The 27,617-nt window shown below is 50.3% G+C and overlaps 1 protein-coding gene across 7 annotated transcripts in view; it reads left to right on the plus strand.

The window, feature by feature from the left end:
* The window catches only part of LOC138829613 (maestro heat-like repeat-containing protein family member 1), a 72,140-nt gene that overhangs the window by 27,700 nt on the left and 16,823 nt on the right, over positions 1-27,617 (plus strand). For 6 of the 7 annotated variants that reach the window (XM_070026035.1, XM_070026034.1, XM_070026038.1 and 3 more), the window contains 14 exons: positions 102-242; positions 510-602; positions 2,249-2,327; positions 3,630-3,743; positions 11,836-11,909; positions 14,303-14,425; positions 23,663-23,770; positions 24,096-24,240; positions 24,354-24,394; positions 24,671-24,812; positions 25,356-25,408; positions 25,783-25,890; positions 26,028-26,147; positions 26,445-26,567. In XM_070026035.1, coding sequence (XP_069882136.1) covers positions 102-242; positions 510-602; positions 2,249-2,327; positions 3,630-3,743; positions 11,836-11,909; positions 14,303-14,425; positions 23,663-23,770; positions 24,096-24,240; positions 24,354-24,394; positions 24,671-24,812; positions 25,356-25,408; positions 25,783-25,890; positions 26,028-26,147; positions 26,445-26,567 — 1,464 coding nt within the window. The remainder of the gene's footprint in view (positions 1-101; positions 243-509; positions 603-2,248; positions 2,328-3,629; positions 3,744-11,835; positions 11,910-14,302; positions 14,426-23,662; positions 23,771-24,095; positions 24,241-24,353; positions 24,395-24,670; positions 24,813-25,355; positions 25,409-25,782; positions 25,891-26,027; positions 26,148-26,444; positions 26,568-27,617) is intronic. The other variant, XM_070026039.1, reaches the window with a different exon arrangement.

The following is a 27,617-nucleotide window of genomic DNA, read 5'->3' on the forward strand; positions in this document are numbered from 1 at the left end:
CTCTAGCTACTGGATCTAAGCACTTCATATCTTAGCACCATCAGGACCCACTGGTGCCTTTGTGTTTCCTCTAAATGGAAAAGCTCTGGTTGTCTCCTCAGCTTCGGCTTGCAGTAGTGGCAGCTCTTGGGCCCATGAGCCACCTACTGCCCAGTGAGAAACTGGAGGAGCAGCTTCCCAAGCTCCTCCCAGGAGTCCTCAGCCTCTATAAGAAGCATGCAGAGACTTTTCAAGTGTCCAAGGTATGCCCAGGGACCTGAGGACCCCCAAGTCGGGCCCATGGGGTGGCCCTGAGGTAGGACTGGGAGGGGGGGTGAGGGTTGCCCCTCTGCATTTCTCTACCTCTGTATCCTTTGGATTCTGGAGGTCAAGGTAGAGCCTTATTTGAGCTCCCAGGTAGGAGTCTGGGCCTCCGGGGCCTCTCCTTGTGGCCGGCATGCTGTCGTTGGTCCCACAGTCACCCTGAGAGGTAGGAGCTGGACTGAAGCCCTCTCCTCCCTGTCGAGCAGAGCCTGGGCCAGATCCTGGAGGCAGCAGTGAATGTGGGCAGCCGTACCTTGGAGGTTCAGCTCGATGCCCTTCTGGCGGCTCTGCATGTTCAGGTAGCTGCATGTTGAAGGCAGGCGGGGTGGATGGATAGATCAAGTGCTGCAGAGCTGGTCCCCTCAGGAGGTTCCCTCATGAAGGGCGCGGGAAGGGTGATTGGGAGGTTCAGCCATACAGGATCATGGAGTGAGCTTCCCTGAGGCGAGTGTGTAGCCCAGCAGGGTCCACAGAGGTCACATGGAGCCCCGCGTGGAAGTGGAAGGATTGGATGGCCTGCTAGGCCCAGTGTGGCGCTAGAGGCTGACTCAAGAGGCCTCAGAGAGAGTGGCGCATGCTCAGCAGCATACTGCTGTGTGGCAGTAGTCCAGAGAGGTCAGGCCTTTCTGGGTCCCTGAGGGTCTGAGCCAAAGGGCTGAGGGAGAGACCTGGGGGCTGCAGTTAGGTGTATCCAGCTGAGGAGCTGGGTTCCAGGGCTGAGGGCAGGGCCCAGGGTTTGGAAGGCTCACTGTGGGAAGCGTTCTGAGAGGAGGACTGCTAGATGTAGTGTGTGGAGGCACCTGTGAGCCAGCAGTACAGCTGAGGGCCCGTGGGACTTTGTGGGTGAGAGAAGAGGAGCAGGATGGTGGGCAGCACCGTGGTGGGCCCTCAAGGCTGCTTTGTGGGACGTGGTGTGCACTCCCACCCCTGCCCGTTCCCTGCCCAGCTCCTTCATAAGTGCCACCCTGCCTTGCCACTTTTGTGGTGGTGGGGCTTGAACTCTGGGCCTGGGCGCTGTCCCTCAGCTCTTCAGCTTAGGCGATCACTCTACCCCTTGAGCCACAGCACCACTTCCAATTTTCTGGTGGTTTATTGGAGACAAGAGTCTCATGGAGCCGGGCGCTAGTGGCTCACGCCTGTAATCCTAGCTACTCAGGAGGCTGAGATCTGAGGATCGCGGTTCAAAGCCAGCCCGGGTAGGAGAGACCGTGAGACTCCTATCTCCAATAAACCACCAGAAAACCGGAAGTGGTGCTGTAGCTCAAGTGGTAGAGCGCTGGCCTTGAGCTGAAGAGCTGAGGGACAGCGCCCAGGCCCAGAGTTCAAGCCCCACGACCGACCAAAAAAAAAAAAAAAAGAGGCTCATGGATTTTCCCGCCCAGGCTGGCTTTGAATTATGATCTTCAGATCTCAGCCTCCTGAGCAGCTAGGATTATACGTATGAGCCACCAGCACCCCGCTTTCTTCCTTTTCCTTCTTCTTTAAAAAAATATTCTGAACGAATGGAATCAATAAGTGTTCTGACTTCAGCTGGTGGCTCTATGACTAGAAGTGCATTCTATGGTAGTATGAGACTTCCCTTTCTAATGAGATGTCCCTTAGGGTCTGTCTTTCTGCTGATAGAAGAGATGGAGCTTTCCACTGAGGCTTGAGGGCCTGCCATGTGTCCCTGAGGTGCCGTCCCTTCCTTTCCCTAGCTGCCCGTGGCCAGAAGCCCAGAAGCCCTTCTGCTGATGAGCATATGTATTCTGTAGCTAGGGCCTGGGCATTCCTACTCCCAGGTGAGGAGGAGCTAGAAAGTGACCTTCCCAGAGCTCTGGGCTCAGCTCCTCAGCCCAGCACCAAGAGCGGACACATCTTTCTAGCACAAACAATCCCTGAAAATGTAGTGATTGCTTTCTATAGTGAGTGCTCTCTATAACCTCTGCCTTGCTTCCTGGAACAGATTTGTGTGCCTGTGGAGTCCACTAGTCCCCTGGTGATGAGCAGCCAAAAGGAAGTTCTACGCTGCTTCACGGTACTGGGTGAGTAGCTGTGGTGGGGGAGGATCTGTGCACAATGTGGGCCTTGGAGGACATGCTGGGATCATTTACCCTCTGTGTAGTAGGAGGTAATAGCTGTACATGTTCGGAGGTGGGTGAAAGGGCTCTTTCATTAGGCACTGGTGCCCATTCCCTGAGCTCAAGTCCTAGGACCAGTACAGAGAGAGAAAAAAATGACTTGACCAAAAAAAAAAGAAAAACAAAAGGCTCTTTCTACCTCTGTCTGAGGGTTCAGGAACCACAGCCAGGGTCTGTCCTCAGCGGAAACCCTACGCGCCTGTCACCACGGGCATGCACTTGCTGGCCTTGATCCTGTCCTTCCCCCGCTCAGCCTCTGTCCTTCTTCCATGGCCTGCTCCTTTGCACCTCTCACTCTGGCTTCTGGTCAGCACATGACTGCCTCATCCTGGCCATCAGTGTGGCGTCCCTGACAGCTAGAGATAGTGTTGTCAGCCAGTGCCACCATTGGAGCCAGAGGTCTCAGCAGAGCACTGGTCCGCCAGCCCCGTCCCTGGCCGCTGCACCTGCTCAGGGCCTGCAGGTCAGGCAGACACACAGGACCTTCTAGCTGTCTTAGGCCAGTGGCATCATCATCCACCCAGGCCCAGGAGGGCGGGGAGGCCAAGAGACTGTTCACCTGGCCCTAGGTGTGGTCAGGGGGAAAACATGTCTAACTGATTTGCAAAGGTGAAGGAACCTGACAAGGTTGTTGCTGGAAAGTGGCCATTAGCAGCAGTCAGAGGTCCAGACTAGTGGCCTATAGTATAGTGTGGCCTGCTTTGGTCCTGTGGAGGCGAAGAGAGAGAGAGAGAGAGAGAGAGAGAGAGAGAGAGAGAGAGAGAGAGAGAGAGAGAGAGAGAGAGAGAGAGAGTGTGTGTGCATGCACTGAAGTAATTATCCAACTATAGACCAGATTGGAGCCAGTATGGACACTGAGAGACTCCTTGTGGGCTCCCATGAGTTTGGGAAGCTAAAATGGCTCCCACATCCTTCTAGGTCCTGAGTCTGAGTCTAGGTGCACTATATATTACTGACCCACCTGTGCCAGGTCTGCCTGAGTTCCAACCCCTCATCTTTAGATGAGCACCCCAAGAAGGCCTCAAGGTGTAGCTGATTGGCCAGGGAGTTACAACTTCCCACAATCCCCACAGTGAGTCTTTGCTCCTCCTTGGTGCTGGGAAACTCTAGGTATAGTATTATCAAGACAGACAAACTTGAGTACAGGCATAGAGCAAGGAGCAGAGACCATTAGGAGCAGTGCCTGACATGCGTGTTGCTCTGTAGCCTGCTGCTCACCTGACCGCCTGCTGGCCTTTTTGCTGCCCAGGCTGGACACCAATAATGAGAGGCTCCGTGTGGGCACCCTACAGATCCTGAGGCACGTCATCAACTCAGCTGGTGAGTATACCTATGGGCATGCACCTACACAAGCTGTGTCCTAGGTGAGGTTGGGCCAGGAAAGTTGGATGGGTACTAGTCATCTTTTACTTGAAAAGGCACTGAGCTTTAAATTCTCCTTTTTTATTTTTGTGGTTCTGGGAATTGAACCCTTGGCCGTGTGCATGCTGGGCAAGTGTTCTGCTGTTGAGCTACACCCCAACCCTAAATTTTCTGCTATAAGGCTACTTGATGAGCCTCCTGCCTGGAAAAGGTGATCACCTGTTTCCATGTGTCTTTGTGTTTCATATCCTCTTACAGGAAAGGTGTTAGAATAGGAGGTTGAGCAAGGTGGAGCTCCTTGCTGAGGCTCATCTGGCAGTAGCACTCTACCCAATAGCACTAGAAATTGAATTCTCATGATGTGGTGGTTGTTGTTGTTCTTTTTTTTTTTTTTTTTTGTATATCTACTAGAGTTTGAACTCAGGATCTTGAGTCTCTCTCTGCACTTTGGCTCAAGGCTGGTGCTCTGTCACTTGAGCCACAGCTCCACTTCTGGTGTTTTAGTGGTTAATTGGAGATAGTTGTTACAGACTTTCTTGTCTGGACTAGCTTCAAATCATGTTCCTTACTCAGATCTCAGCCTCCTCAGTAGCTAGGATGATAGGCATGAATCACTGCTACCTGGCTCAGTTCTGAGTTTGTATTGGTTAATTTTGAGTCTTGAAGATTTTTCTGTTTGGGCTAGCTTTGAATTATCCTCAGATCTCAGCCTTCTGAGTAGCTAAGATTACCAGCATGAGCCAATGGTGCCCAGCTTGTTTTAAAATTATTTATTTTGGAATATAGCTCATGTATAGAAAAAAATTCAGCCAGGTACTGGTGGCTCATGGCTATAATCCTAGCTACCCAAGAGGCTGAGATCTGAGGATCTCGGTTTGAGGCCAGCCCAGGTAGGAAAGTCCCAAAAGACTCTTATCTCCAGTTAACTACTAGAAAACTAGATGTAGCACTGTGGCTAAGAGTGGCAGAGCACTACCCTTGAGCGAAAAAGTGCCCAGGCCTTGAGTTAAGGTCCCATGACTAACACCTCCCCCACCCCCCCAAAAAAATCAAGCCTTCTCATGAAACTCCTCTTAAACTCAGAAGTTCCAAGCCACCTAATAGCAAATTGGTAGAAATTCTAGCAACAGTTCCATCTTTATTTTCTTCATGCCTTGAGGAAAAGAAGGAATAAAATGAAAAAAAAAAAAAAGGTTAAGTGCAAGCCAGGTGCTGGTGGCTCAGGTCTGTAATCCTAGCTACTCAGGAGGCTGAGATGTGAGGATCGAAGAGCTGAGGGACAGCGCAGAGTTCAAGCCCCATGACCGACCAAAAAAAAAAAAAAAAGTTAAGTGCATAGCTGCTATGATTCTTTGAGAGGAAGGAGAAAGTTCCTCCTTTCTAATTCCTTTAATACAGACTCCTTAATCCAGTACCTTTAAAAACAGACACGTCAGCCAGGCGCCAGTGGCTCACGCCTCTAATCCTAGCTACTCAGGAGGCTGAGATCTAAGGATCAGGGTTCAAAGCTAGCCTGGGCAGGAAAGTCTGAGAGATTCTTTTATCTCTAACTAACCACCAGAAAACCGGAAGTGGGGCTGTGGCTTAAGTGGTAGAGTGCTTGCCTTGAGCTGAAAAGCTCAGGGACATTGCTCAGGCCCAGAGTTCAAACCCCACAACTGACAAAAAAAAAAAAGAGACAGATTATATTATTACATAATAAATATTAATAAATATACAATTGGTAGGTGTTGGTAGCTCATTCCTGTAATCCTTGCTACTCAGAAGCCTAAGATCCTGAGGATTGGTGTTCAGAACTAGTCTGGGCAGAAAAGTCTGTGAGACTCTTAGCTCCAATTTAGCAGCAAAAAGTAGGAAGTGGAGGTTTGGCTGAAGTGCTAGATTGCCAGATTAGTGAAGAAAAAAAAAAATCAAGAGTGCAAAACTTGAGTTCAAGTCCCAGTACCAGCAAAAGATAAAATAATAAGATAAACATGTAGTGATCTCTGAGGAAGGCATCCACCGTTAGCACTGCAGCTTCCGAGTTCTGTATCACGGGGGCTTCCCAAGCTTCCCACTTGGCTAGGGAGCCCAGTTATGTAGGCACCTTTAAAACAAATGTGGTGGAACCAGCGTTTCAATGCTTTTCTTTTCTTTCTTTTCTTTTTTTTTTGGGGGGGGTTGGTAAGGGGGAGTTCGGTCATGGGCTTGAACTCTGGGCCTGGGCGTTGTCCTTCAGCTCTTCAGCTCAAGGCTACACTCTACTACTTGAGCCACAGCACAACTTCCGGCTTTTTCTGCTTATGTGGTACTGAGGAATCAAACCCAGGGCCTCATGCATAAAAGGCAAGCACTCTATCACTGAGCCACCTTCCCAGCCCCGGATTTCAATTCTTAAATGATCTCTTTACACATAATTTTGACATACATATATGACAAAACAGATTAAAATTTACGTACTAGATTAGCCAAAGTTTTTTCAATGTTGGTCCTGGGGAAGAGAGTAGAATAGTCCCTCTTGTCAGGTGCCAGTGGCTTACGACTGTAATACTAGCCACTCAGGAGGTTGAGATCTAAGGATTGAGGTTTGAAGCCAGTCTGGATAGCATGGTCTGAGATATGCTTATCTCCAGTTAACTACAAAAAACCAGAAGTAAAACTGTGACTGAAATGGTGTAGCAGTAGCCTTGAGCAAAAGAGGCGGGCTGGGAAGGGGGCTCAGTGGTAGAGCGCTTGCCTTGCATGCCTGAGGCCCTGGGTTCATTCCTCAGCACCACAGAAGCAAAAAGGAAAAAGCCAGAAGTGGTGCTGTGGCTCAAGTGGTAGAGTGCTAGCCTTGAGCTGAAGAGCTGAGGGACAGCGCCCAGGCCCAGAGTTCAGGCCCACGACCGGACCCCCCCCCCAAAAAAAAAAAGATTAAAAAAAAAAGACAAAAGAGGCTCAGGGACAGTGTGAAGGCCCTGAGTTCAAGCTGTAGGACTAGCAAAAAAAAAAAAAAAAATAGGGGCTGGGAAGGTGGCTCAGAGGTAGAGCGCTTGCCTTGCATGCATGAGGCCCTGGGTTTGATTCCTCAGCACCACATAAGCAAACAAAAAAAAGCCGGAAGTGGCGCTGTGGCTCAAGTGGTAGAGTGTTAGCCTTGAGCTGAAGAGCTGAGGGACACGGGCTGGGAAGGTGGCTCAGTGGTAGAGCCCTTGCCTTGCATGCCTGAGGCCCTGGGTTCGATTCCTCAGCACCACATAAGCAAAAAGAAAAAAGCCAGAAGTGGCTCTGTGGCTCAAGTGGTAGAGCACTAGCCTTGAGCTAAAGAGCTGAGGGACAGTGCCCAGGCCCAGAGTTCAGGCCCCACGACCGGACCCAAAAAAGAATAAAAAATAAAAAAAAAAAAATTGCTGAGGGACAGTGCCCAGGCCCAGAGTTGAGTCCCCACGACTGGACCCCCCCCTAAAAAAGTAATACTCCCTTGTAAAAGGGGGTATAACAGGAGTGGAGCTTAACTTCTGAGTCTTTCCCTTTGTAGTATGATTTTCTCATCTCTTGGCCTATCCTGTCTCAGTGCATCCAGTTGTTTTTATCCCTTTCTCATGAGGACTAAGCTACAAAGGGCAGGGCTGCAGGTGCCTTGCTGTATGTCTGAGCTGAGTGCTCTGTAGAGGACTTGGCAGGTACTTGGCCTTCATCCGTTGGAAGAAGTAATAAATAATAAAAGGTTGCCAACCAAACATACCACATGTTAAACATCATGTGTGGCAAGATGACCATGGCTTCTTTTCTTTGGACTTTTTATGGTTATTTTGAACCTTCAGAGACACGGGGCTGGGGCAGAAGTCCTCTGGCCTTTTGCCAGAGGTACACCTTCAGCCTGTGCTTTCATGAAGGGACCTCCCGAGCCTGGTCCTGTGTCCCTCACGTCCTCCTTTGTGCTCTTCTGGGAGGCGCCTGCTCAAAGCTCATGCCTGTTTTTATTTTTTATTTTTTGGAGGGGGGCCATCATGGGGCTTTACCTCGGGGCCCGGGCACTGTCCCTGAGCTCTTTTGCTCAAGGCTAGCTCTTTACCACTTTGAGCCTGTTGTTAACCACAACCAGGGGTTGTGGTTGCACAATGGGAGAAGAACCGAGAAAGGAGAGAGGATAGGAAAGCGGGCAGCATTGTGTCCTGCGTTCACCAGCTTCTGAAGCCTGAGCTCCCGCTAGGAAGCTCATTTATTTTTATTTTATTTTTTTTTTGTCGGCCGTGGGGCTTGAACTCTGGGCCTGGGCGCTGTCCCTCAGCTCTTCAGCTCAAGGCGAGCGCTCTACCACTTGAGCTACAGCGCCACTTCCGGTTTTCTGGTGGTTTATTGGAGATAGGAGTCTCACGGTCTCTCCTGCCCGGGCTGGCTTTGAACCGCGATCCTCAGATCTCAGCCTCCTGAGTAGCTAGGATTAGAGGCGTGAGCCACCAGCGCCCGGCTTGGAAGCTCATTTATTTAGCTCAGTACTGGGTGACTACAGGTACGTGAAGAAACCAGAGTATCGTTCTGTGGTTACGACCATTGGCATGAGGTCTGTTTTGTATGCATAGTGATAACTGACTTCCTGGTACTTAGGGAGCAGAGGGGAGCAATATACTTTCTTTCTTTTTTTTTTTTGGGTCCGGTCATGGGGCTTGAACTCTGGGCCTGGGCGCTGTCCCTCAGCTTTTCAGCTCAAGACTAGCGCTCTACCACTTGAGCCACAGAGCCACTTCCGGCTTTTTTTGTTTGCTTATGTGGTGCTGAGGAATCGAACCCAGGGCCTCATGCATGCAAGGCAAGCGCTCTACCACTGAGCCACCTTCCAGCCCCTACTTCCAGCTTTTTCTTTTTTTTTTTTTTTTTGGGGTCCGGTCATGGGGCCTGAACTCTGGGCCTGGGCGCTGCCCCTCAGCTCTTCAGCTCAAGGCTAGCACTCTACCACTTGAGCCACAGCACCACTTCCGGCTTTTTTTCTTTTTGCTTATGTGGTGCTGGGGATTCGAACCCAGGGCCTCAGGCATGCAAGGCAAGCGCTCTACCACTGAGCCACCTTCCCAGCCCCACTTCCAGCTTTTTCTATGTATGTGGTACTGAGGAATCAAACCCATGGCTTCATGCATGCTAGGCAAGCACTCTACCACTGAGCCACATTCCCAGCCTGCCTATTTCGTTGTTCTCCTCCTCCTCCTCCTCCTCCTTTTTCTGAGAATGCATTTTATATTTTATTTACATTTTAAGACCAACTTTAATCTCAAAAGTCACATATTTTGCCAGGCTCTGTGGCTCCCACTTGTAATTCCAGCTACCTATGAGGTTGAGATCTGTGGCCTGAGATTCTAAGGCAGCTGGGTATCTCCAATTAACAAGCAAGAAAAACTGGTCTGGGGGCTGGGAATGTGGCTCAGTGGTAGAGTGCTCCCCTAGGATGCGTGAAGCCCTGGGTTTGATTCCTCAGTACCCACATACACAGAAAAAGCTGGAAGTGGTGCTGGGGCTCAAATGGTAGAGTGCTAGCCTTGAGCAAAAGAAGTTCAGGGACAATGCCCAGGCCCTGAGTTCAAGCCCCATCACTGGAAAAAAAAATGGACTGGAAGTATGGTTTTAGTGGTAGAGTCCAACCATTATCAAAAAAAAAGCTGAGGGAGAATGTGAGGTCCTCAGTTCAAGCCCTGAGATCAAGCCCAGGTATCAGCACCAAATAAATAAATATTACCTATTTATACCTATTTCCTTTTTGTTGACTACACTTAAATGCATGGTTTATTGAAGACTATGAATAAATATTAGTCATGACTGTTATATGGAACATAGGAACAGCACTTAACAGAGCATCTTTCTTTGTGTGCAGGCACTGGGACCTGAACTTAGCTAGAATGCTGTCCCTGAGCCACATTACAAGCATGTGTTACCACTGCCCAGCTCCCAGTATTTGTGGTGGTGGTGGTGGTGGTGTGTGTGTGTGCGCTCATGCGCTAGTCCTATGGCTTGAACTCAGGACCTAGACAGTGCCCCTGATCTTTTATGCTCAAGACCAGTGCTCTGCCACTTGAGCCGCAATTCCATTTCCATCTCTTTTTTGGTAGTTATTTGGAGGCTGGCTTCAAATTATGATCCTCAGATCTCAGCTTCCTGAGTAGGATTACAGGTATGGGCAATTGGTGCTTGGGCCCCAACATCTTTTTTTGTTTGTTTGTTTTGTTGGTTGTGGGGCTTGAACTCTGGGCCTGGGTGCTGTTCCTCAGCTCTTCAGCTCAAGGCTAACTCTCTACCACTTGAGCCACTGCACCACTTCCGATTTTCTGGTGGTTTATTGGAGATAAGAGTCTCACAGAGTTTCCTGCCCAGGCTGGCTTTGAACTGTGATCCTCAGATCTCAGCCTCCTGAGGAGCTAGGATTACAGGCGTGAGCCCTCCGTCGCCCCCTCATATTTTTGATATTACTAATAATCAGTCAATCTCAATTTTTGATTTTCAATGTCGTTACTTTGTAACAACATCCATTATGCCTGCCACTTTAACTCTCACTAAGATGGATCTAGCATACTATTTCTTTTACTCCTTCTTAAGATTTTACATTTCAAGAAATGCGCACATTGGGGCTAGGAAAGTGGCTCAGTGGTAGAGTGCTTGCCTTGCATACATGAGGCCCTGGGTTTGATTCCTCAGTACCACATAAGCAGAAAAAAAGCCAGAAGTGGCTCTGTGGCTCAAGTGGTAGAGTGCTAGCCTTGAGTTGAAGAGCTGAGGGATAGCGCCCAGACCCAGAGTTCAGGCCCCATGACTGGAAAAAAAAAAAAGAAATGCACACATTAAGCCAGGCACAGATGGCTCACGCCTGTAATCTGAGCTACTCAGGAGGCTGAGATCTGAGGATCATGGTTCAAAGCTAGCCCAGGCTGGGAAGTTGGCTAGACTCTTGTCTCCAATTAACCACCAGAAAACCGGAAGTGGCACTGTGGCTCAAGTGGTAGGGTGCAATTCTTGAGCAGAAGCACTGAGGGACAGAGCCCAGGCCCAGAGTTCAAGACCCACAACTGACAAAAAAAAAAAAAAAGAAATGCACACATTTCTTTTCTTTTCTTTTCTTTTTTTTTTTGGGTCCGGTCCTGGGGCCTGAACTCTGGGCCTGGGCTCTGTCCCTCAGTGCTTCAGCTCAAGAATTGCACCCTACCACTTGAGCCACAGTGCCACTTCCGGCTTTTTTCTTTTTGCTTATGTGGTGCTGAGGAATCAAACCCAGGGCCTCAGGCATGCAAGGCAAATGCTCTACCACTGAGCCACCTTCCCAGCCCCTTCTTTTCTTTTCTTTTTTTTTTTGTCGGTCATGGGGCTTGAACTCTGGGCTTGGGTGCTGTCCCTGTGCTCTTCAGCTCAAGGTGAGTGCTCTACCCCTTGAGTCACAGTGCCACTTCTGGTTTTCTTGTGGTTTATTGGAGATAAGAGTCTCATGGACTTCCTGCCTGGGCTGGCTTTGAACCTCGATCCTCAGAACTCAGCCTCCTGAGTAGCTAGGATGACAGGCGTGAGCCACCGGGCGCCCAGCTCCCACTTCCAGTTTTATAGTGCTTAGTTGGAGATAATAGTCCCATGGACTTTTCTCCCCAGTCTAGCTTCAAACCACAATCCTTAGCCTACTAGATTAAGGCATGAGCTACCAGCACCTGGCACTTTTAACTTTTTTTTTTTTTTTTTTTTTGGTGGTCCGGTCGTGGGGCCTGAACTCTGGGCCTGGGCACTCCCTCAGCTCTTCAGCTCAAGGCTAGCACTTCCGGCCTTTTTTTTTCTGCTTATGTGGTTCTGAGGAATCGAATCCAGGGCCTCATGCATGCAAGGCAAGCACTCTACCACTGAGCCACCTTCCTAGCCCCACTTTTAGCTTTTTAATTGGGTAAAATAATGTTATTTTGGCAGAAAATTATTTGTTTTTTAGATGACATGGGCTTATTCCCCATCTTCTTCCCACATGGAAATCCAGGCAGGGCTGGATCTCTTGAGACACGGACCTCAGTGGAGGCGGACGCAATGGCTGGTCTTCTCTTAGTGGAGACTGAGTTGTCTTTGTCATTTCTTACAGCTGCTCAAATGGAAGTTAAGAAACCCTTCATCCTGTCTTCCATGAAGCTTCCTCTTCTGGACACTAACAGCAAGGTAAGCTGGACAAGTCAGCCCAGTCTTCAGCAAGAACAGACTTAGAGAGAGCGTCCAAAGAGAGTGGCCAGGCAGGACTGAAAAAGCCTCACCTCGCTAGTCACTGGCACAAACCCAGGGTATGCACATGCTCAGTGTGACTAGCACCTTTCCACACCATGCCTTGACACAGAGCACAGCTACCTTCCAGCCGCTGTCTATCAGGCTCAGAGTCCCCAGCACTTCTCTCAGGTTCAGCCCTTTACCAGTGTTTTGTAAACCCAGGAAGCAGTTACACTTGTGGTAGTTTATTATAGGGAAAACATTGCGGTTAAAATAAGCTGGGGAAAGCTGGGCACTGGTGGCTCACACCTGTAATCCTAGCTACTCAGGAGGCTGAGATCTGAGGACTGTGGTTCAAAGCCAACCTGGGCAGGAAAATATGTGAGAATCTTATCTCCAATTAACCACCAGAAAACTGAAATGGAACTGTGGCTCAAAGTAATAGAGCACCAGCCTTGAGCAAAAAAATATCAGGGACAGCTCAAAAAAAGAAAAAGAAAAAGAAAGAAAGAAAGAAAATAAATCCCACCAAAAACAAAAAAAAGCCAGGGGGAGTCTAGGAAGATCAGACCTGCCGTTGTCCTTGGGCTTGGATAGGGGCCATGCCAAGCACATGCTCTCTGCCCTGCCCACACCATGTGTGAGAACACGTAGAAGCATTTCTGACCAAGGCTGCTCCTCAGCCTTGGAGTCCTGAGTGCTCCCTGGAGCCCTGTCCGATACACCTGCCTGATCACCCACGTGGCTGTACTCTGCTTCCAGTCCCCCTGGGGCTCATGCCACATGACTCGAGGCCTCACATTATGACACCACGTAGTGTGGCTCCATGTCAGTGGCTGTTCTTACTATGTAGGGTATCCCAAGGCTGTACTAAATCCTCCCCCCAGAATCCCAGGCCAAGGTCTAGGAAAGCTGGGTCCTTCAGGGCCCAGGCTAGCTGAGCACCACCATGTTCACAGGGTTTGCTTGTTCCAGGCAGCAGTGGCCTGGCTCTGTCTAAGGTTGCTGAAGCCTTTGAGTGACTGGCCCACTCCTTGGGACCTTATGCCTTTATTGTGTTTACCCAGAAGCTACCCGTGATCCCTCATACTCAGGGTGGTTCTCCACACTCTCTGTAAGGCTCTGCAGGAGGCTTGTTACAAGTGTCTGAACTGTGTGACAGCTCTTAGTTTTAAGGGGGCAAATGCATGCTTAGGTTGGACAATCAGCTGCCAGTACAGATCCCCTTGTTCCCAGATAGCCACGTAAGAATCATGTTTCACTGGGGTAGACATGAGTAGGGAATGGACTAAGAGGTCTCCTTTTTTGGGGAGGAGGGGCGTGGGGGTGGTCTGTTGTGGGGCTTGAACTTGGCCTGGGCACTGTCCCTGAACTTTTTAGCTCAAGGCTAGCACCCTACCACTTGAGGCACAGCTTTATTTCTGGCTTTTCTTGGTGATTAATTGGATATGAGAGTCTCAAGGACTTTCCTACCTGGGCTGACTTTGAACTTTGATCCTGAGATCTCAGCCTACTGAGTAGCTAGGATTGCAGGCGTGAGCCACCTGGTTTTGACACCTAGATTTGGAGCAGTTATATTTGACCTGTGATCCCAGGAGCAGAGGCATGCCCAGGAAAAGGAATATCCTGGAGGTGGGGACAGAAGCTAGCATACATATGCTGAAGCTGGGCTGGGAGGCCAGCTTGGTGGAAGGCGTCCTTGGTGGAAGGGCTGGCTGTGATCATATTTGACTGGCTGTGTGTTTATGTCATTGGGTGTTACTGGCTGGGGATGGACCTGTAGGCTGAGAACTCTGGGTAATGCTTGGGTGACCATTATCTGGGGTGTGAAGCAGAGCTATGGAACGCTCCAGGAAGCCTCTGGCTGTCACATGAGAGAATCCCGCCTAGAAAGACACCAGTTCGAGAGCCTAAGGCCAGGTGGACACCAACCAGTGGACAGGCACATATCTGGCAGCAAGGGGTTGTGATTATAGTGTCTGGAGGATTGGTGGCTGGAGGACAGGACAGTTTGGGGTGGGCCTTTTAACAGAGCTGCTGTCAGTGACTTAAAGTGGGCAGAAGAAGGAAACCAGCAAGATGAGGTGACTTCTAAGAGGGCTGGAGGAGGGAAGGGGTCTGTAGTGGACAAGAGGGAAAGAAGCCCCCTGCAGGCCTGTGCCGCTGCCCGAGAGCTAAGAAAGCTACATGAAACCAAGGGACTGAGCAGGAAGCCAGGGCTGAGGCAGGTGTGGGCATGCGCACGGGCACAGGAACAGGTGTCTGCAGCGAGCTCCAGGCGGGGAAAGGAGTGAAGCCCCTGTCGTGCGCTCCCTCTGTGGCCCTCCTGACCCGCTGTTCATTCTGGGCAGGTGAAACGGGCTGTGGTGCAAGTGATCAGTGCTATGGCCCACCACGGCTACCTGGAGCAGCCCGGAGGCGAGGTGCTGGTGGAGTACGTGGTGCAGCAGTGCGCACTGCCCCCCGCACAGGAGGTAAGGCCTGCGACCCCACCGCCACCCTCCCCCGCAGCTGCCGACGTCCTCAGCCTGGACTCTGCTGGCGCTGGTCCCCACAAACGGCTGGCCTGGCAGTGGGTGGTCTCTGTGTAACAAGGCTCCTCTTTCTTCTGAACCTTAGGAGTCCACTCAGCAGCTTTCTAGACTCAGAAGCAAAAGCAGAGAGCAGAGACTTTCTTTTCCCTGGGGATACTCTTATTTCAAAAGTTAATAAAATGAGCCGGGCATTGGTGACTCACGCCTGTCATCCTAGCTAATCAGGAGGCTAAGATCTGAGGATCGTGGTTCAAAGCCAGCCCAGGCAGGAAAGTCCATGAGACTCTTATCTCTAATAAACTACTCAGAAAACCAGAAGTGGCGCTGTGGTTCAAATGGTAGAGCGCTCTCCTTGAGCTGAAGAGCTGAGGGACAGCACCCACGCCCAGAGTTCAGGCCCCATGACTGATCGGAAAAAAAAAAGAAAAATTAATAAAAATAAATGCTGATTTATTATTGAAAAAGAACCAGGGGAGCCGTTACTCGCGCCTGTAATCCTAGCTACTCAGGAAGCTGAGATTTGAGGACTGAGGTTTGAAGCCAGCTTGGGCAGAAAAGTCCATGAGACTCTTCAATAAACTACTCAGAAAAAGCCAGAAGTGGAGTTGTGGCTCAAGTGGTAGAGTACTAGTCTTGAGTACAAAGAGGCACAAGGACAGCGTCTAGGCTCTGAGTTCAAGCCCCAGGACCGGCCAAAAAAAAAGAAGAGCAAGGGAAAATGTGGTCCAAACAGACACAGGTGGGTGCTGGGGATACCGATTAGCTTATCTAGCATATGGGAAGTTAGGTCAGAATTAAGTTTAATAGTTTGGGGCTGGGAATGCGGCATAGTGGTAGAATGCTTGCCTAGCATGCATGAAGCCTTTGGGTTCGATTTCTCGGTACCATATAAACCGAAAAAGCCAGAAGTGGCACTGTGGCTCAGGTGATAGAGTGCTAGATTTGAGCAAAAGAAGCTCAGGGAGAGTGCCCAGTCCCTGAGTTCAAGACCCAGGACAGGCAAAAAAACCAACAACATTTTGAATGGGATGAAAATTAGTAGGTTTGGATATTTTTGACAGTGAACCCCTACTGTGCATGTGTGTTACCAAAGGCTGGGGCTGGTTGGGCCGGTGAGATTGTCCTATCAGGATTTACTTTAATGGATTTCAGTTTTCCATGATAAAATACTTACAAAATGAAACAAAGCAAGCAGGACCTACTGTTCTGAGATGAGTGGACCTGGGCTACTGGCCAGCCTCACTGTAGAGGAGGCCACAGCAGTGGCAGGCTACCTGCAGCCCCCGCAAGTATGCAGGAGCTACCCCCTCTGCAGGGGAGGTGTACCGAGGTGAGGGGCCATTGGCGGCGGCTGCAGCAGTCAGGCGTGAACCCGGGCAGAGGAAGGGAGGCCCCAAAGCCTTGATAGCCATTCAGCCTCCCCCTGAAATCTTTTAGAGAAATATTAAAGAGGAGAAAACCAGAAGTGGTTTTGTGTCTCAAAGTGACAGGACACTAGCCTTGGCAAAGTAGCTCAAGGACAGCACCCAAGCTGAGTTCAAGCCCTACAACTTACACATACATACACAAAAAGAATTATTTAGTAGCATATTTTCCCCCCTAAGTTTCTCTCTCTCTCTCTCTCTCTCTCTCTCTCTCTCTCTCTCTCTCTCTCTCTCTCTCTCTCTCTCTCTCTTTCTCTCCCTCCCTCCCTCCTCCTTGAACTCAGGGCCTGGGCATTGTCCCGGAACTCTTCAGCTCAAGGCGAGCACTCTACCACTTGAGCCACATTGCTACTTCTGGTTTTCTGGTGGTTAATTGGAGAGTCTCATGGACTTTACTGCCCAGGCTGGCTTTGAACTTTGATCCTTAGATCTCAGTCTCCTGAGAAGCTAGCATTACAGGCCTGAGCCACCGGTGCCCGGCTAGTATGAGATTTTTTACAAAACCCATTGGTGTACCTCAGTAAGCACTCCCCATGGGTGGGACTCCTAGAGCAAGCATGGAATGTAGGCAGCCATGCTTTCAGAAACTTTCAGAGTATTTGCCAAAGAAGCTGTGTCGTTTTGCATTTCTAGTGGTATGTGGGAATTCCTATTGTGCGTAAGTACTCAGGCAGGATTTGTTTCATTCATTTATGTGCTGTTGGTTGGCTGGGTGGTTAGTTGCAGTGATGGGTCTAACCCAGGCTTCCAGCAGGCTCTAAATTCCATCTCCTGTCTAAGGTTTTGTTAAGCCCGGCACTCAATTGGCAACTCACTATGGGCTGAATTTGCATTTCCTTAATGACTATAATGTTGAACGCCTTCCTATGTGCTGCTTTGCCATCTGTACTTCTTTAAGTGTTTGCTCATGTATTATGCTCATTTATGAGCTGCTTTTTTCTAACTGATTTTTAATATGTTTGTGTATTCCAAATGCAAGATTTTTGGTCTGTGAATGTTTTCTTAGAAATCTATTGCATGCTATTCATATTCAATTTATGTCTTTGAAAGAGCACAGATTTTGTTTACTTTTTAAGGAGTTACTAGTATATATTAGTTGTTCAAGGGAGGTTTCATTTCCACACATGTGCCTCATCGATTTCATCTCTTTTAGCAGTCTCCCTTAGCTTCTCATCTCACCTCTTAAAAACAGATTTGTTTTGTGGTTAATGGGATTCAAACTCAGGCCTCACATGTGCTAGGCGAGCACTCTACCACTTGAGACACATCACAGGCCCTTGTCCTTATTTTTTAGGTAGGTCTCATGTTTTCCCCACATAGGCCTCAATATTCCAACCTGCTACCTCCCTCATAGCTGGAACCATAGATGTGAGCCAGCAGGACGTGAGTGCTGTCTTTGCAGGAGTCCTGGGAGGTAGTATCATTCCCAGTCTTACAGGATCTTGTAAAGGCCTAAATGAGCTGACTAAAGAAGGCATCGTGGCACAGTTGGGGTAGAGCCCCGATGGGAGACCTGGCCTTGTTTGTTTGTTGGTTGGCCCGGAGAAGGTGCAGCCAGAGTTGGGAGTCAGCTCACCAGGGGCGGCACACAACCAGTACGCCGAGGAGGAACCGCCGTCCTCCTGTCTCACAAAGGTCCCTCTTCCACACCTGCTCTGTGTGGATGTAGGGTGGGCTGTCTGGGACATCAAGAGAAAACATTTGTGTCATACAAGAAGGGCTGTCAGCTAAGCTTTACAAGAGACCTACAATAGACTGTATCACACCCACTCCGTCTTGAAGCCATCCGGACTGCCTTGTGCACTGTGGCATCCTGGGAGCGGCATCCCCAGCCAGCCCTGCTGTGTGTAGGCCCAGCTTGTCAGGCCAGGTCTGAGTACAACTGGGTCCACTTCTCCCAGCCCACCTTCCTAAAACCATGTCAACAGGTTCCATTGCTCTATCTTCATGCATGTTCAGAGTCATAAAGTACTTTGCCCTTATTTTCCCTCATTCATCCTCTCACTGGTACCCAGTGCCATATCAAGCCTGTTTTACTTTACCTTCATCTGTTTTTTTTAGGAACAGGTGAATTGTACCAAAGGTACAATATGATACACACACATGTGTATCATATATGCCTTTTATCGTTATTATTAAGGAACTGTATAGAGGGTTATATTCCACAAGTGCAGGTCATAGGTACAATACTTAGTGTCATCCCTTCCTTCACTTTCCCCCATTTCCCCTTTTCCATCCCTGCCCACAAGTTGCATAGTTCATTGGTTTTTGTTTTGTTTTGTTTTTGTTTTTTTTTGGTTGGTCGTGGGGGCTGAACTCTGGGCCTGGGAGCTGTCCCTCAGCTCTTCAGATCAAGGCTAGCACCCTACTACTTGAGCCACAGTCCCACTTCTGGCTTTTTTCTGCTTATGTGGTGCTGAGGAATCGAACTCAGGGCCTCATGCATGCAAAGCAAGCACTCTACCAACTTCCCAGCCCCTGTTGTTTGTTTTTTTGTTTTTTTGTTTTGTTTTTTTTTGGGGGGTCTGGTCGTGGGGCCTGAACTCTGGGCCTGGGCGCTGTCCCTCAGCTCTTCAGTTCAAGGCTAGCGCTCTACCACTTGAGCCACAAAGCCACTGAGCCACCTTCCCAGCCCCTATTTCATTCTTTCAAATGTTTTTCTTAGGTTAGCTTGAGCAGTACAGTACTTGCCTAGCAAACTCAACACCTGAGTTTGGTCCTCAGTAGTACCCAGAAAACAAGCTGGGCACCAGTGACTCAGGCCTGTAATCTTAGCTACTGATAGAAGGCTGAGAGCTGAGGATTGAGGATTGTGGTTCAAAGCCAGGCCAGGCAGGACAGTTCATGAAACTCGTCTCCAATAAACTACCAAAAAAAGCTGGAAGTGGAACTGTGCTCAGGTGGTAGAATATTAGCCTTCAGAAAAGAAAAAGAACCAAAAAAATCAAAACAAAACAAAAAAATAAATCCAGAACAGAGCTCAAACCCTGAGTTCAGGTCCTGGGACCAGCACATCTCCCACCCCCACCCCCACCCTGCAAAAATAAATAAATAAATAAAGCTGGGCATTGGTGGCTCTCACCTATAATCCTAGCTCCTCAGGAGACTGAGTCTGAGGATAAACAGCTCAAAGCCAGCCAGGGCAGAAAAGGCCATGAGACTCTTCTGTCCAATGAACTATTCAAAAAAAAACCAAACCTGAAGTGGAGCTCTGGCTCAAGTAGTAGAACACTAGCCTTGAGCAATAAAGCTCAGTAATAAACTGGGCGCTGGTGGCTCACGCCTGTAATCCTAGCTACTCAGAAGGCTGAGATCTGAGGATCGCGGTTCAAAGCCAGCCCAGGCAGGAAAGTTCATGAGACTCTCATCTCCAATAAACCACTTAGAAAACCAGAAGTGACGTTGTGGTCAAGTGGTAGAGCGCTAGCCTTGAGCTGAAGAGCTGAGGGACAGCGCCCAGGCCCAGTTCAAGCCCCAGGATAGGCACCAAAAATAAATAAATAAAATTTTCTTTTTTGAAACCTTCAGTTTGTTCTTCCAAATTAGTACTTTCTTTCTCAGTTATATCCATTATATTATTTCCCTACCTGAACTCTTTTTTTTTTTTTTTTTGGTCCAGTCATGGGTCCTAAACTCGGCCTGGGCGCTGTCCCTCAGCTCTTCAGCTCAAGGCTAGCACTCTACCACTTGAGCCACAGCGCCACTTCCGGCTTTTTTGTTTTCTGCTTATGTGGTGCTGAGGAATCGAACCCAGGGCCTCATGCATGCAAGGCAAGCACTCTACCACTGAGCCACCTTCCCAGCCCTCCCTACTTGAACTCTTTATGTAATATTTCATGGAATATTTTCTTCCCTTCCCTTCCCTCCCATCCCTTCTCCTCCTCTCCCTTCCTCTCGCCTCCCCTGCCAGCCCTTGTTCCCTGTTCCGTGTGTGTGTGTTCCCTGTTACCTCTGTGTGTGTGTGTGTATATGTGTTCCCTGTTCCCTGTGTGTGTGTGTATGTGTGTGTATGTGTTGCTATCTAGGCTTGAACCCAGGATTTTGTATTCTCAGTCTTTTTTTTTTTTTTTTTTTTTGTCGGTTGTGGGGCCTGAACTCTGGGCCTGGGCGCTGTCCCTCAGCTCTTCAGCTCAAAGCTAGTGCTCTACCACTTGAGCCACAGTGCAACTTCTGGCTTTTTTCTGCTTATGTGTGCTGAGGAATGGAACCCAGGGCCTCATGCATGCAAGGCAAGCACTACCACTGAGCAACCTTCCCAGCCCTCTCAGTCTTCTTATGACTGAGTGCTATACCACTTTAGCCAAACCTCCAGCCTAATTTTTTTGCCCCTGGGTTTAAACTCAGGACCTGGGAACTATCCCTGAGTTTCTTTTTGCTCAAGGCCAGTGTTCTACCACTTGAGCCACAGCGCCACTTCCAGTTTTTTCTGTTTATGTGGCACTGAGGAATTGAACCTGGGGCTTCATGCATGCTAGACAAGTACTCTACCACTGAGCCACATTCACAGCCCAGCCTAGTTTTTGTTTTTTTTTTGCTATTTAATTGGATATGGAGTCTCTTAAACTTTTTCTCTCAGGCTAGCTTTGAACCATAGTCCTCATGTCTTATTAGCTCCCTGAGTAACTAGGACTACAAATATAACCACTAGTACCAAGCTTGAGTATTTCCCTTATATAGTTCATTTTTTTAGGTTAAGTATATGTCACTGAATTGTGGCGTATTTCTACTCCTGGTAGGGTGTTTTGTTGTTTGTTTTTATGCTGGTCCTGGTGCTTGAACTCAGGGTCTGAGCTGAGTGCTATCCCTGAACTTTTTTACTCAAGGCTAATACTCTACCGCTTGAGCTACAGTTCCACTTCTGACTCTTTGTGGTTAATTGGAGATAAGAAGAGTCTAAAGGACTTTCCTGCCCAGGCTGGCTTCCAACCATAATCTTCAGATCTCAGCTTCCTGAATAGTTAGCATTACAGACATAAGCCATGTTACCTGCCTCCTGGTAGTTTTTGTATGTGTTGTCAGTGCCATTTTCATATGTCTAGTTTCTGTATTGGCTCAAAGATTTCTCTTGTGATTTTAAAGAATTTAAAGAATTCTGGGTGGACAGTTTGTCATAGCTTTTGTAGATTACCTATGTGATTGCCTGTCAAAGTGAATCTGGCCAGGTTCATTTTTGCTTGTTTGTTGGGGGGAGGGCAGAAGTACACACACACACACACACACACACACACACACACACACACACACACACACACACACACACACACACACACACACACACACACACACACACACACACACACACACACACACACACACACACACACACACACACACGTATGTATATATGTGTATACACACACATATATTCTCTTTGCCCTAATAATCAGGCTTTCATTGTTTGTGTATATTTGGAGTAAAATTTTTATCTGTATTTTTTGGGGGGGGTTGGTCGTGGGGCCTGAACTCTGGGTCTGGGCACCATCCCTGAGCTCTTCAGCTCAAGGTTAGCGCTCTACCACTTGAGACACAGTGCCACTTCTGGCTTTTTCTGCTTATGTGGTGCTGAGGAATCGAACCCAGGTCCTCATGCATGCAAGGCAAGCATTCTTACCGCTGAGCCACCTTCCCAGCCCCTGTATTTTTTTTGTCGGTTGTTGGGCTTGAACTCTGGGCCTGGGCATTGTCCCTCAGCTATTCAGCTTAAGGCTAGCGCTCTACCACTTGAACCACAGTGTCACTTCCTGTTTTCTAAGTGGTTCATTGGAGATGAGTCTCATGGACTTTCCTGCCTGGGCTGGCTTTGAACCGTGATCCTCAGATCTCAGCCTCCTGAGTAGCTAGGATGACAGATGTGAGCCACCAGCGCCCAGCTCTATCTGTATTTTTACAGCATACTTTAAAACATATTATTCAAGGTTCACTGTTTATACATGACCCTTGGTTTCTAAGACAATTAAGAGGAACTGGCAAGCCTGCCATGACTCTGGGAGACTTTTAGTATCTCTGTCTTAGAAACCAAGGGCCATGACAAAACCAGCTTCTTGGTGTTTCCCAGCAGGAGTGGAAGATGCCAAGGCATTCAAAAGTAGTCATTTTCCTTTTTTTTAAAAAATTATTTAAGGAGTTGTTCAAATGGGTTACAGGTAATGAGTACAACGCCACACCATAGAAGACATTTTCTTTCTTTTTTCCTTCCTTCCTTCCTTCCTTCCTTCCTTCCTTCCTTCCTTCCTTCCTTCCTTCCTTCCTTCCATCCTTCCTTCCTTCCGTCCTTCTTCCCTCTCTCCCTCCCTCCCTCCCTCCCTCCCTCCCTCCCTCCCTCCCTCCCTTCCTCCCTTCCTCCCTCCCTCTCTCCCTCCCTCCTTCCCTCCCTTCCTCCCTCCCTCCCTTCCTCCCTCCCTCTCTTCCTTCCTTCCTTCCTTCCTTCCTTTCTTTCTTTCTTTCTTTCTTTCTTTCTTTCTTTCTTTCTTTCTTTCTTTCTTTCTTTCTTTCTTTCTCTTTTTCTTTCTTTCTTTCTCTTTCTTTTTCTTTTCTTTTTTGGTTGATCGTGGGCCTTGGACTCTGGGCCTGGGCACTGTCCCTGCGCTCTTCAGCTTAAGGCCAGTGCTCTACCTCTTGAGACACAGCACCACTTCTCTTTTTCTTTTTTGTTGTAGAGCTTGAACTGGGGCCTGAGCACTGTCCTGAGCTTTTTCTGCTCAAGGCTAGCGTCCTTCCACTTTGAGCCACAGTGCTGCCTCTGTTTTTCTGGTGGTTAATTAGAGAGCCACCAGCACTCAGCTAGAAGCCATTTTATTGCAGAAAGCTTTAAGCATTGTCTCACTAGCAAGACTTCTCGGGAGAAACTCACTAGCATTTCCTAGCTGGCCAGGTCGGAGTCCACAGGTAGAAAGCAAGAGCTTCTTCCCATCGTTTCCACAAAGGCAACCCCATTCTCTATCAGTATTGCAAATCAGTTTAATGCCATCAGTAGCTTAAAAGGAATGAGAACTGCCAGGCACCTGGAATCCTAGCTACACAGGAAGCTGAGAGCTGAGGATTTCAGTTCAAAGCCAGGTGGAGCAGGAAAGTCTGTGAGACTTTTTTTTAATTTAATTTAATTTTATTTGTGAAAATACTGTACAGAGGGGTTACAATTATATGGGTAAGATAGTGAGTACATTTCTTACCAAGCATTGCAGTCTCCTTCTTTGTTTACCCTTCACATCCCTTCCCAGCCTCCCCCCTCCCGTCTGTGAGACTTTTATATCCAACTGATCACCTGTGGCTCAAGTGTTAAAGTGTTAGCCTTGAGCACAAAAGCTTAGAGACAGTGCCCGGATCCAGAGCCCAAGCCCCAGTACTGGCGTGCGTGCGCACGCACACACACAAAATGAGAAATGAGCCAGGTAGGCCTGTCTTCTTGCATGATTTTTGTTGTTGTTGTGTATGTTCTAGTATTGGGGCTTGAACTCAGGGCCTGGGGTGCTGTCCCTTAGCTTTAATTGTTCAATACTGGTGTTCTGCCACTGAGTCTCAGTTCCACGTCAGCCTTTTTGTTGGTTAACTGAAGATAAGGTCTCACTGACTTTTCTGCCTCAGGCTGGCTTTGAACCACCACCCTTAGATTTCAGCCTCCTGAGTACCTAGGACTACAGGCATGAGCCACCGGCTCCTGCAGGTTTGCCTGCTTCCTTCCCTGCTGCTATGTTTGGCTAAGCTAGTACCTGGACAGCCATCCCTATGAACTCTTTCCTTGTGCGCCTTCTTTAAGCCTGGGAGGCCAGGAGCCGACGGTGAGGACCAGGCGACAGACAGTGTGCGTGCCGTCAGCGTGCGCACTCTTTACCTGATCAGCACCACGGTGGACAGGATGAGTGACGTGAGTGTGCACCTCCGCAGGCCCAGACGCCAGGCCTGCGGCCTCCTGCTCTGCCAGAGTTCCCCACCCTGCCCTGGGACTTGGCCCCTTCCCTGTCCCTGCCCCTGGTGACAGGTGGACAGTTGGCCTCAAGGCGGCGGCAGGCCAGCACCCTGAGGCCTTCTCAGCCTCAGCAGCAGAACCGTCTGCCCACACCTGAATTCCTCAAAGTGGTCCTGCCCCTGCACGTGTCCCACAGGCAGGAAGTGAGCCCTCTAGGTGTCTGGCTGTCCTGCAGGCCACCTTCCGCCAGCTGCATGGCAGACCAGGGCTCTCCACTCCCCAGGTCCTCTGGCCGTACCTGCTTGAGTTCCTCACCCCTGTGCACTTCACCGCAGCCCTGACCCCACTCTGCAGGAGCCTGGTGCATCTGGCTCTGAAGAGACAAGAGACGGGTGCAGATGCCTTCTTGGTCCAGTATGACACCCACGGTGCGCAGGCCCCACATCCCAGCACTCTGCCCCTGCGCAGGACCCCCAGCTGCGCGTCCCACACGGCCCTGCGTGCGACCCCACTCAGTAACTGTTTCATGTCTCTTGTCCAGCAAACCTCCCATCTCCCTACGCTGTGACCACGAGACTGCTGGTAAGGGAAGCATCGCTCTTTCCAAGCTCACTGGTTACCACCCCTAAGGGGGAGACACTTGTCGGTTGTGGCCCTGGTGCCTCTGAAGAGTCAGGAGAAGAATGGGCTCCCTCTGCCCCATGCCTGGTGGGCTGCATGCAACCCTTGCTGCCTCCTCAGCGTGGCATGTTCCTCCAGCCATGGCCAGGCTTCCGCGTGCCGGGAGCCAGCTGCTGCAGCTTCAGCTGGAGGCTCAGGCGTGGGCATGGGGACCAGTTCCTATCTCATACCCCTCAGGTGGTGTCTTCTAGCCCCTACCTGGGGGATGGGCGGGGGGCAGCCTCCCTGCGCCTCCTGAAGGTTCTGCATGGAAGCATCTACCCTTCTCTGGGCCAGCGGTGGGAGACAACTGTGCCTCTGCTGCTCGAGTACCTGGATGGTAAGAGTGGAGGGGTGATGGGGCCTGTGGTCCCGGAGGGGAAAGGCTCGCCCGTCCCCGCCACCCCAGCTGTGCCTGGCGGCATTAGGGCTTGCTGGCATAGACCAGGGTTTTATCATTTCATGGAATCACCTTACTGGTGATGGAAAGGGCCTGGGCATAGCCAGGCGCAGTGCTCAAGCCTGTAATCCTGGCTACTCAAGAGGCTGAGAGCTGAGGATTGAGATTCAAAAGCAGCCCACTCAGACAAATCTCAGAGACTCTTATCTCAAGCCAGAACTAGAGGCGTGGCTTAGCTGGTAGAGCTCCAGCTGTGAGCATGGAAGCTTAGTAAGAGTGCAAGACCCTAGATTCAAGCCCCAGCAAGTATATGAAGAGGCCTGGGCAGCGTGGATGCCCTGTGTGCTGGGGTGGGTGCTGGGTGGCTGCTCGCTCTTTGTGGAGCCTCAGCAGCCAGGGAGGTGCAGGGTGCTGCCGCCCTCGCGGGCTCCTCCGGCGGGCCTGCCCGCGGGACCCAGGCTAATGAGGCTGTGGTTGTTTCAGAGCACACTCAGGAGACACTGTCACAGAAGGAATGGGAGGAGAAGCTGCTGGTGGTGAGATGGGCGAGAGGCCGAGGGCCTGTGTGCTGGCGCTGACACGCTGTCCGCCGCGCAGCTGGGTGGGGCCGGGGGAGGGGCAGGGGCCACCTTTAAAGATGCCGGGATGGGCCCCCACCCTGTGGTAGCTAGCACCAGACGGAGGGGCTTTCGGCCAGCCTGGCCACAGAGTGTTCTCTCCCCTCTTCTCTGGCCCAGAGCCACCTGTGCCCTGAGCCTGCTGCAGGGCTGCCCACCCACCCATGGCAGGCTCTCCCGGCCCGAGCCTCAGCTCAGAGGCTGCGCTTGACCAGCAGGCGGGGCCCGCTGGTGTGGTCACGTGGTAACACGGCCAGGCCCAGGCCTCTCCTCACTGGTGCCCTCACGCACAGTTCCTGCGGGACACACTGGCCGTCGTTTCTGACAACACGTGGATTTGCCAGCTCAGCCAGGAGATGTGCAGGCAGCTGCCCTGTTACAGCAAGACACCCCAGGAGAAGGTGCGGGGAGATCTCGGCATGGCTCCCAGGACCCTGGTTGACCCTGGTGGCCCTGGCGGAGCGCAGAAAGGAGGGCTGTGCCCCTGCTCAGAGTGGCCGGCAGCTTCCCACAGCTGTGCTCTCTGGCTTGGTTTTAGAACTTCCTGTATAAATGCATAGGAACTGCCCTGGCTGCTGCTTCAAGCAAGGAGGTGGTGGGGAAACACCTCCGGGAGCTGCTGGAGACAGCCAAGTACCAAGAGGAGACAGAGCGGGAGGTGCAGACTGGTGCCTGGGCTACCTGTCAGTGGCTACCACTGTCGTGTGTGTGTGTGTGTGTGTGTGTGTGTGTGTGTGTGTGTGTGTGTGTGTGTGTGTGTGTGTGTGTGTGTGTGTGTGTGCGCGCGCGCGCTTGCACGTGTGTGCGCGTGTGAGCGTGTAGATAAAAGGGCGTGCATGGTGGGCCCTCCCCATCACTCATGTATGTGAGTTCATGCTGCGTGCAGTGGGCATGTGCACAGCAAATGGGTATGTGGGGCCTCCCGCCCAAGAGTGAGCACCCGGGGCCTCTGCAGGGCCTGGCCTGTTGCTTTGGGATCTGTGCCATCGCCCACCTCGAGGACACTCTGGCACAGCTGGAGGACTTTGTGAGGTCGGACGTGTTTAGGAAGTCTACTGGCATCTTCAGCATTTTCAAGGTATGGAGGACTGGATGGGAAACATGTCCTGTTTGCATTGCTCTGCGCGCCAGCGTCTTGGTGGTCTTCCCCTGAGGGCAGCCCTGCCTTTTCATCACAGCAAGGCCCGAGGCAGAGCGCTGTGTGCTCAGCGCAGAATCAAAAGCCAGCACCTTGTGCTGCAGCAACGTTCTTTGTGTGTGCCAGTTCTGGAGCTTGAACTTGGGGCCTGGACACTGTCCCTGAGCTTTTTTGCCCAAGGCTAGAGCCCTACCACTTGAGCCACAGCACCACTTCTGGCTTTTTTTGTGTGTGTGGTTAATTGGAGATAAGAGTTTCATAGACTTTCCTGACCAGTCTGGCTTTGAACCATGATCCTCATCTGTCTCTTGAGTAGCTTGGATTACAGGTGTTAGTCACCTGCACCCGGCTTCTGTAGCAACTTTGCTTCCTGTGCTCCCTCTCCTGAGCACTAGCCCCTCCCAGAAGAGAAAATAGAAAACTCCCCCAAAAGCAAACCCACCTAGCGACAGGCTGCTCTGGTGAGTGATGACGGCACCCTGGGTGGCAGGATGGTGTGTTAGTTTTCCATGGCTATGACAAAATGAACTTTAAGGAGGTAAGATTCATATTGGCTTGTGCTCTTAGAGACTATGGTCTGCCTCCACCCGCCTTGCTGCTTTTCGTCCTATGGCGAGGCAGGGCAAGGTGGTGGAGGGTGCTGCTCACACGGTGGCTGGGAAGCCGCAAGGGCTCCATTTGATAAAGCCCACTAAGCTCTGGCTAGGTGAGAGCATTCGTGGAGATCACCTCCAAAGGCCCTGCCTCTGAACACTGCTTCCCTGGAGACACTTCAGATAAGAGTCCTCACGGGGAACCCTGGAAGCTGGCTCGTGCTGTGTGGCCAAGCGGCCTGCACCACCTTTGCTTCCTGGTGGCCAGCAGAGGCTGCGTTCTCTCCAAGGTCTGACTTCAGAAAGTGGTGGGCTTCCCCACCTGTCCCCACCCTGCCATTGTCCTTTCCCGTCCCTTCTTTTGCTACGTAGCCCAAGCAGACCTTGAACTCAGGAT

Source organism: Dipodomys merriami, unplaced genomic scaffold, assembly GCF_024711535.1.
Source record: "Dipodomys merriami isolate MVZ:Mamm:240054 unplaced genomic scaffold, mDipMer1.0.p SCAF_174, whole genome shotgun sequence".
Taxonomy (NCBI): Eukaryota; Metazoa; Chordata; class Mammalia; order Rodentia; family Heteromyidae; genus Dipodomys; species Dipodomys merriami.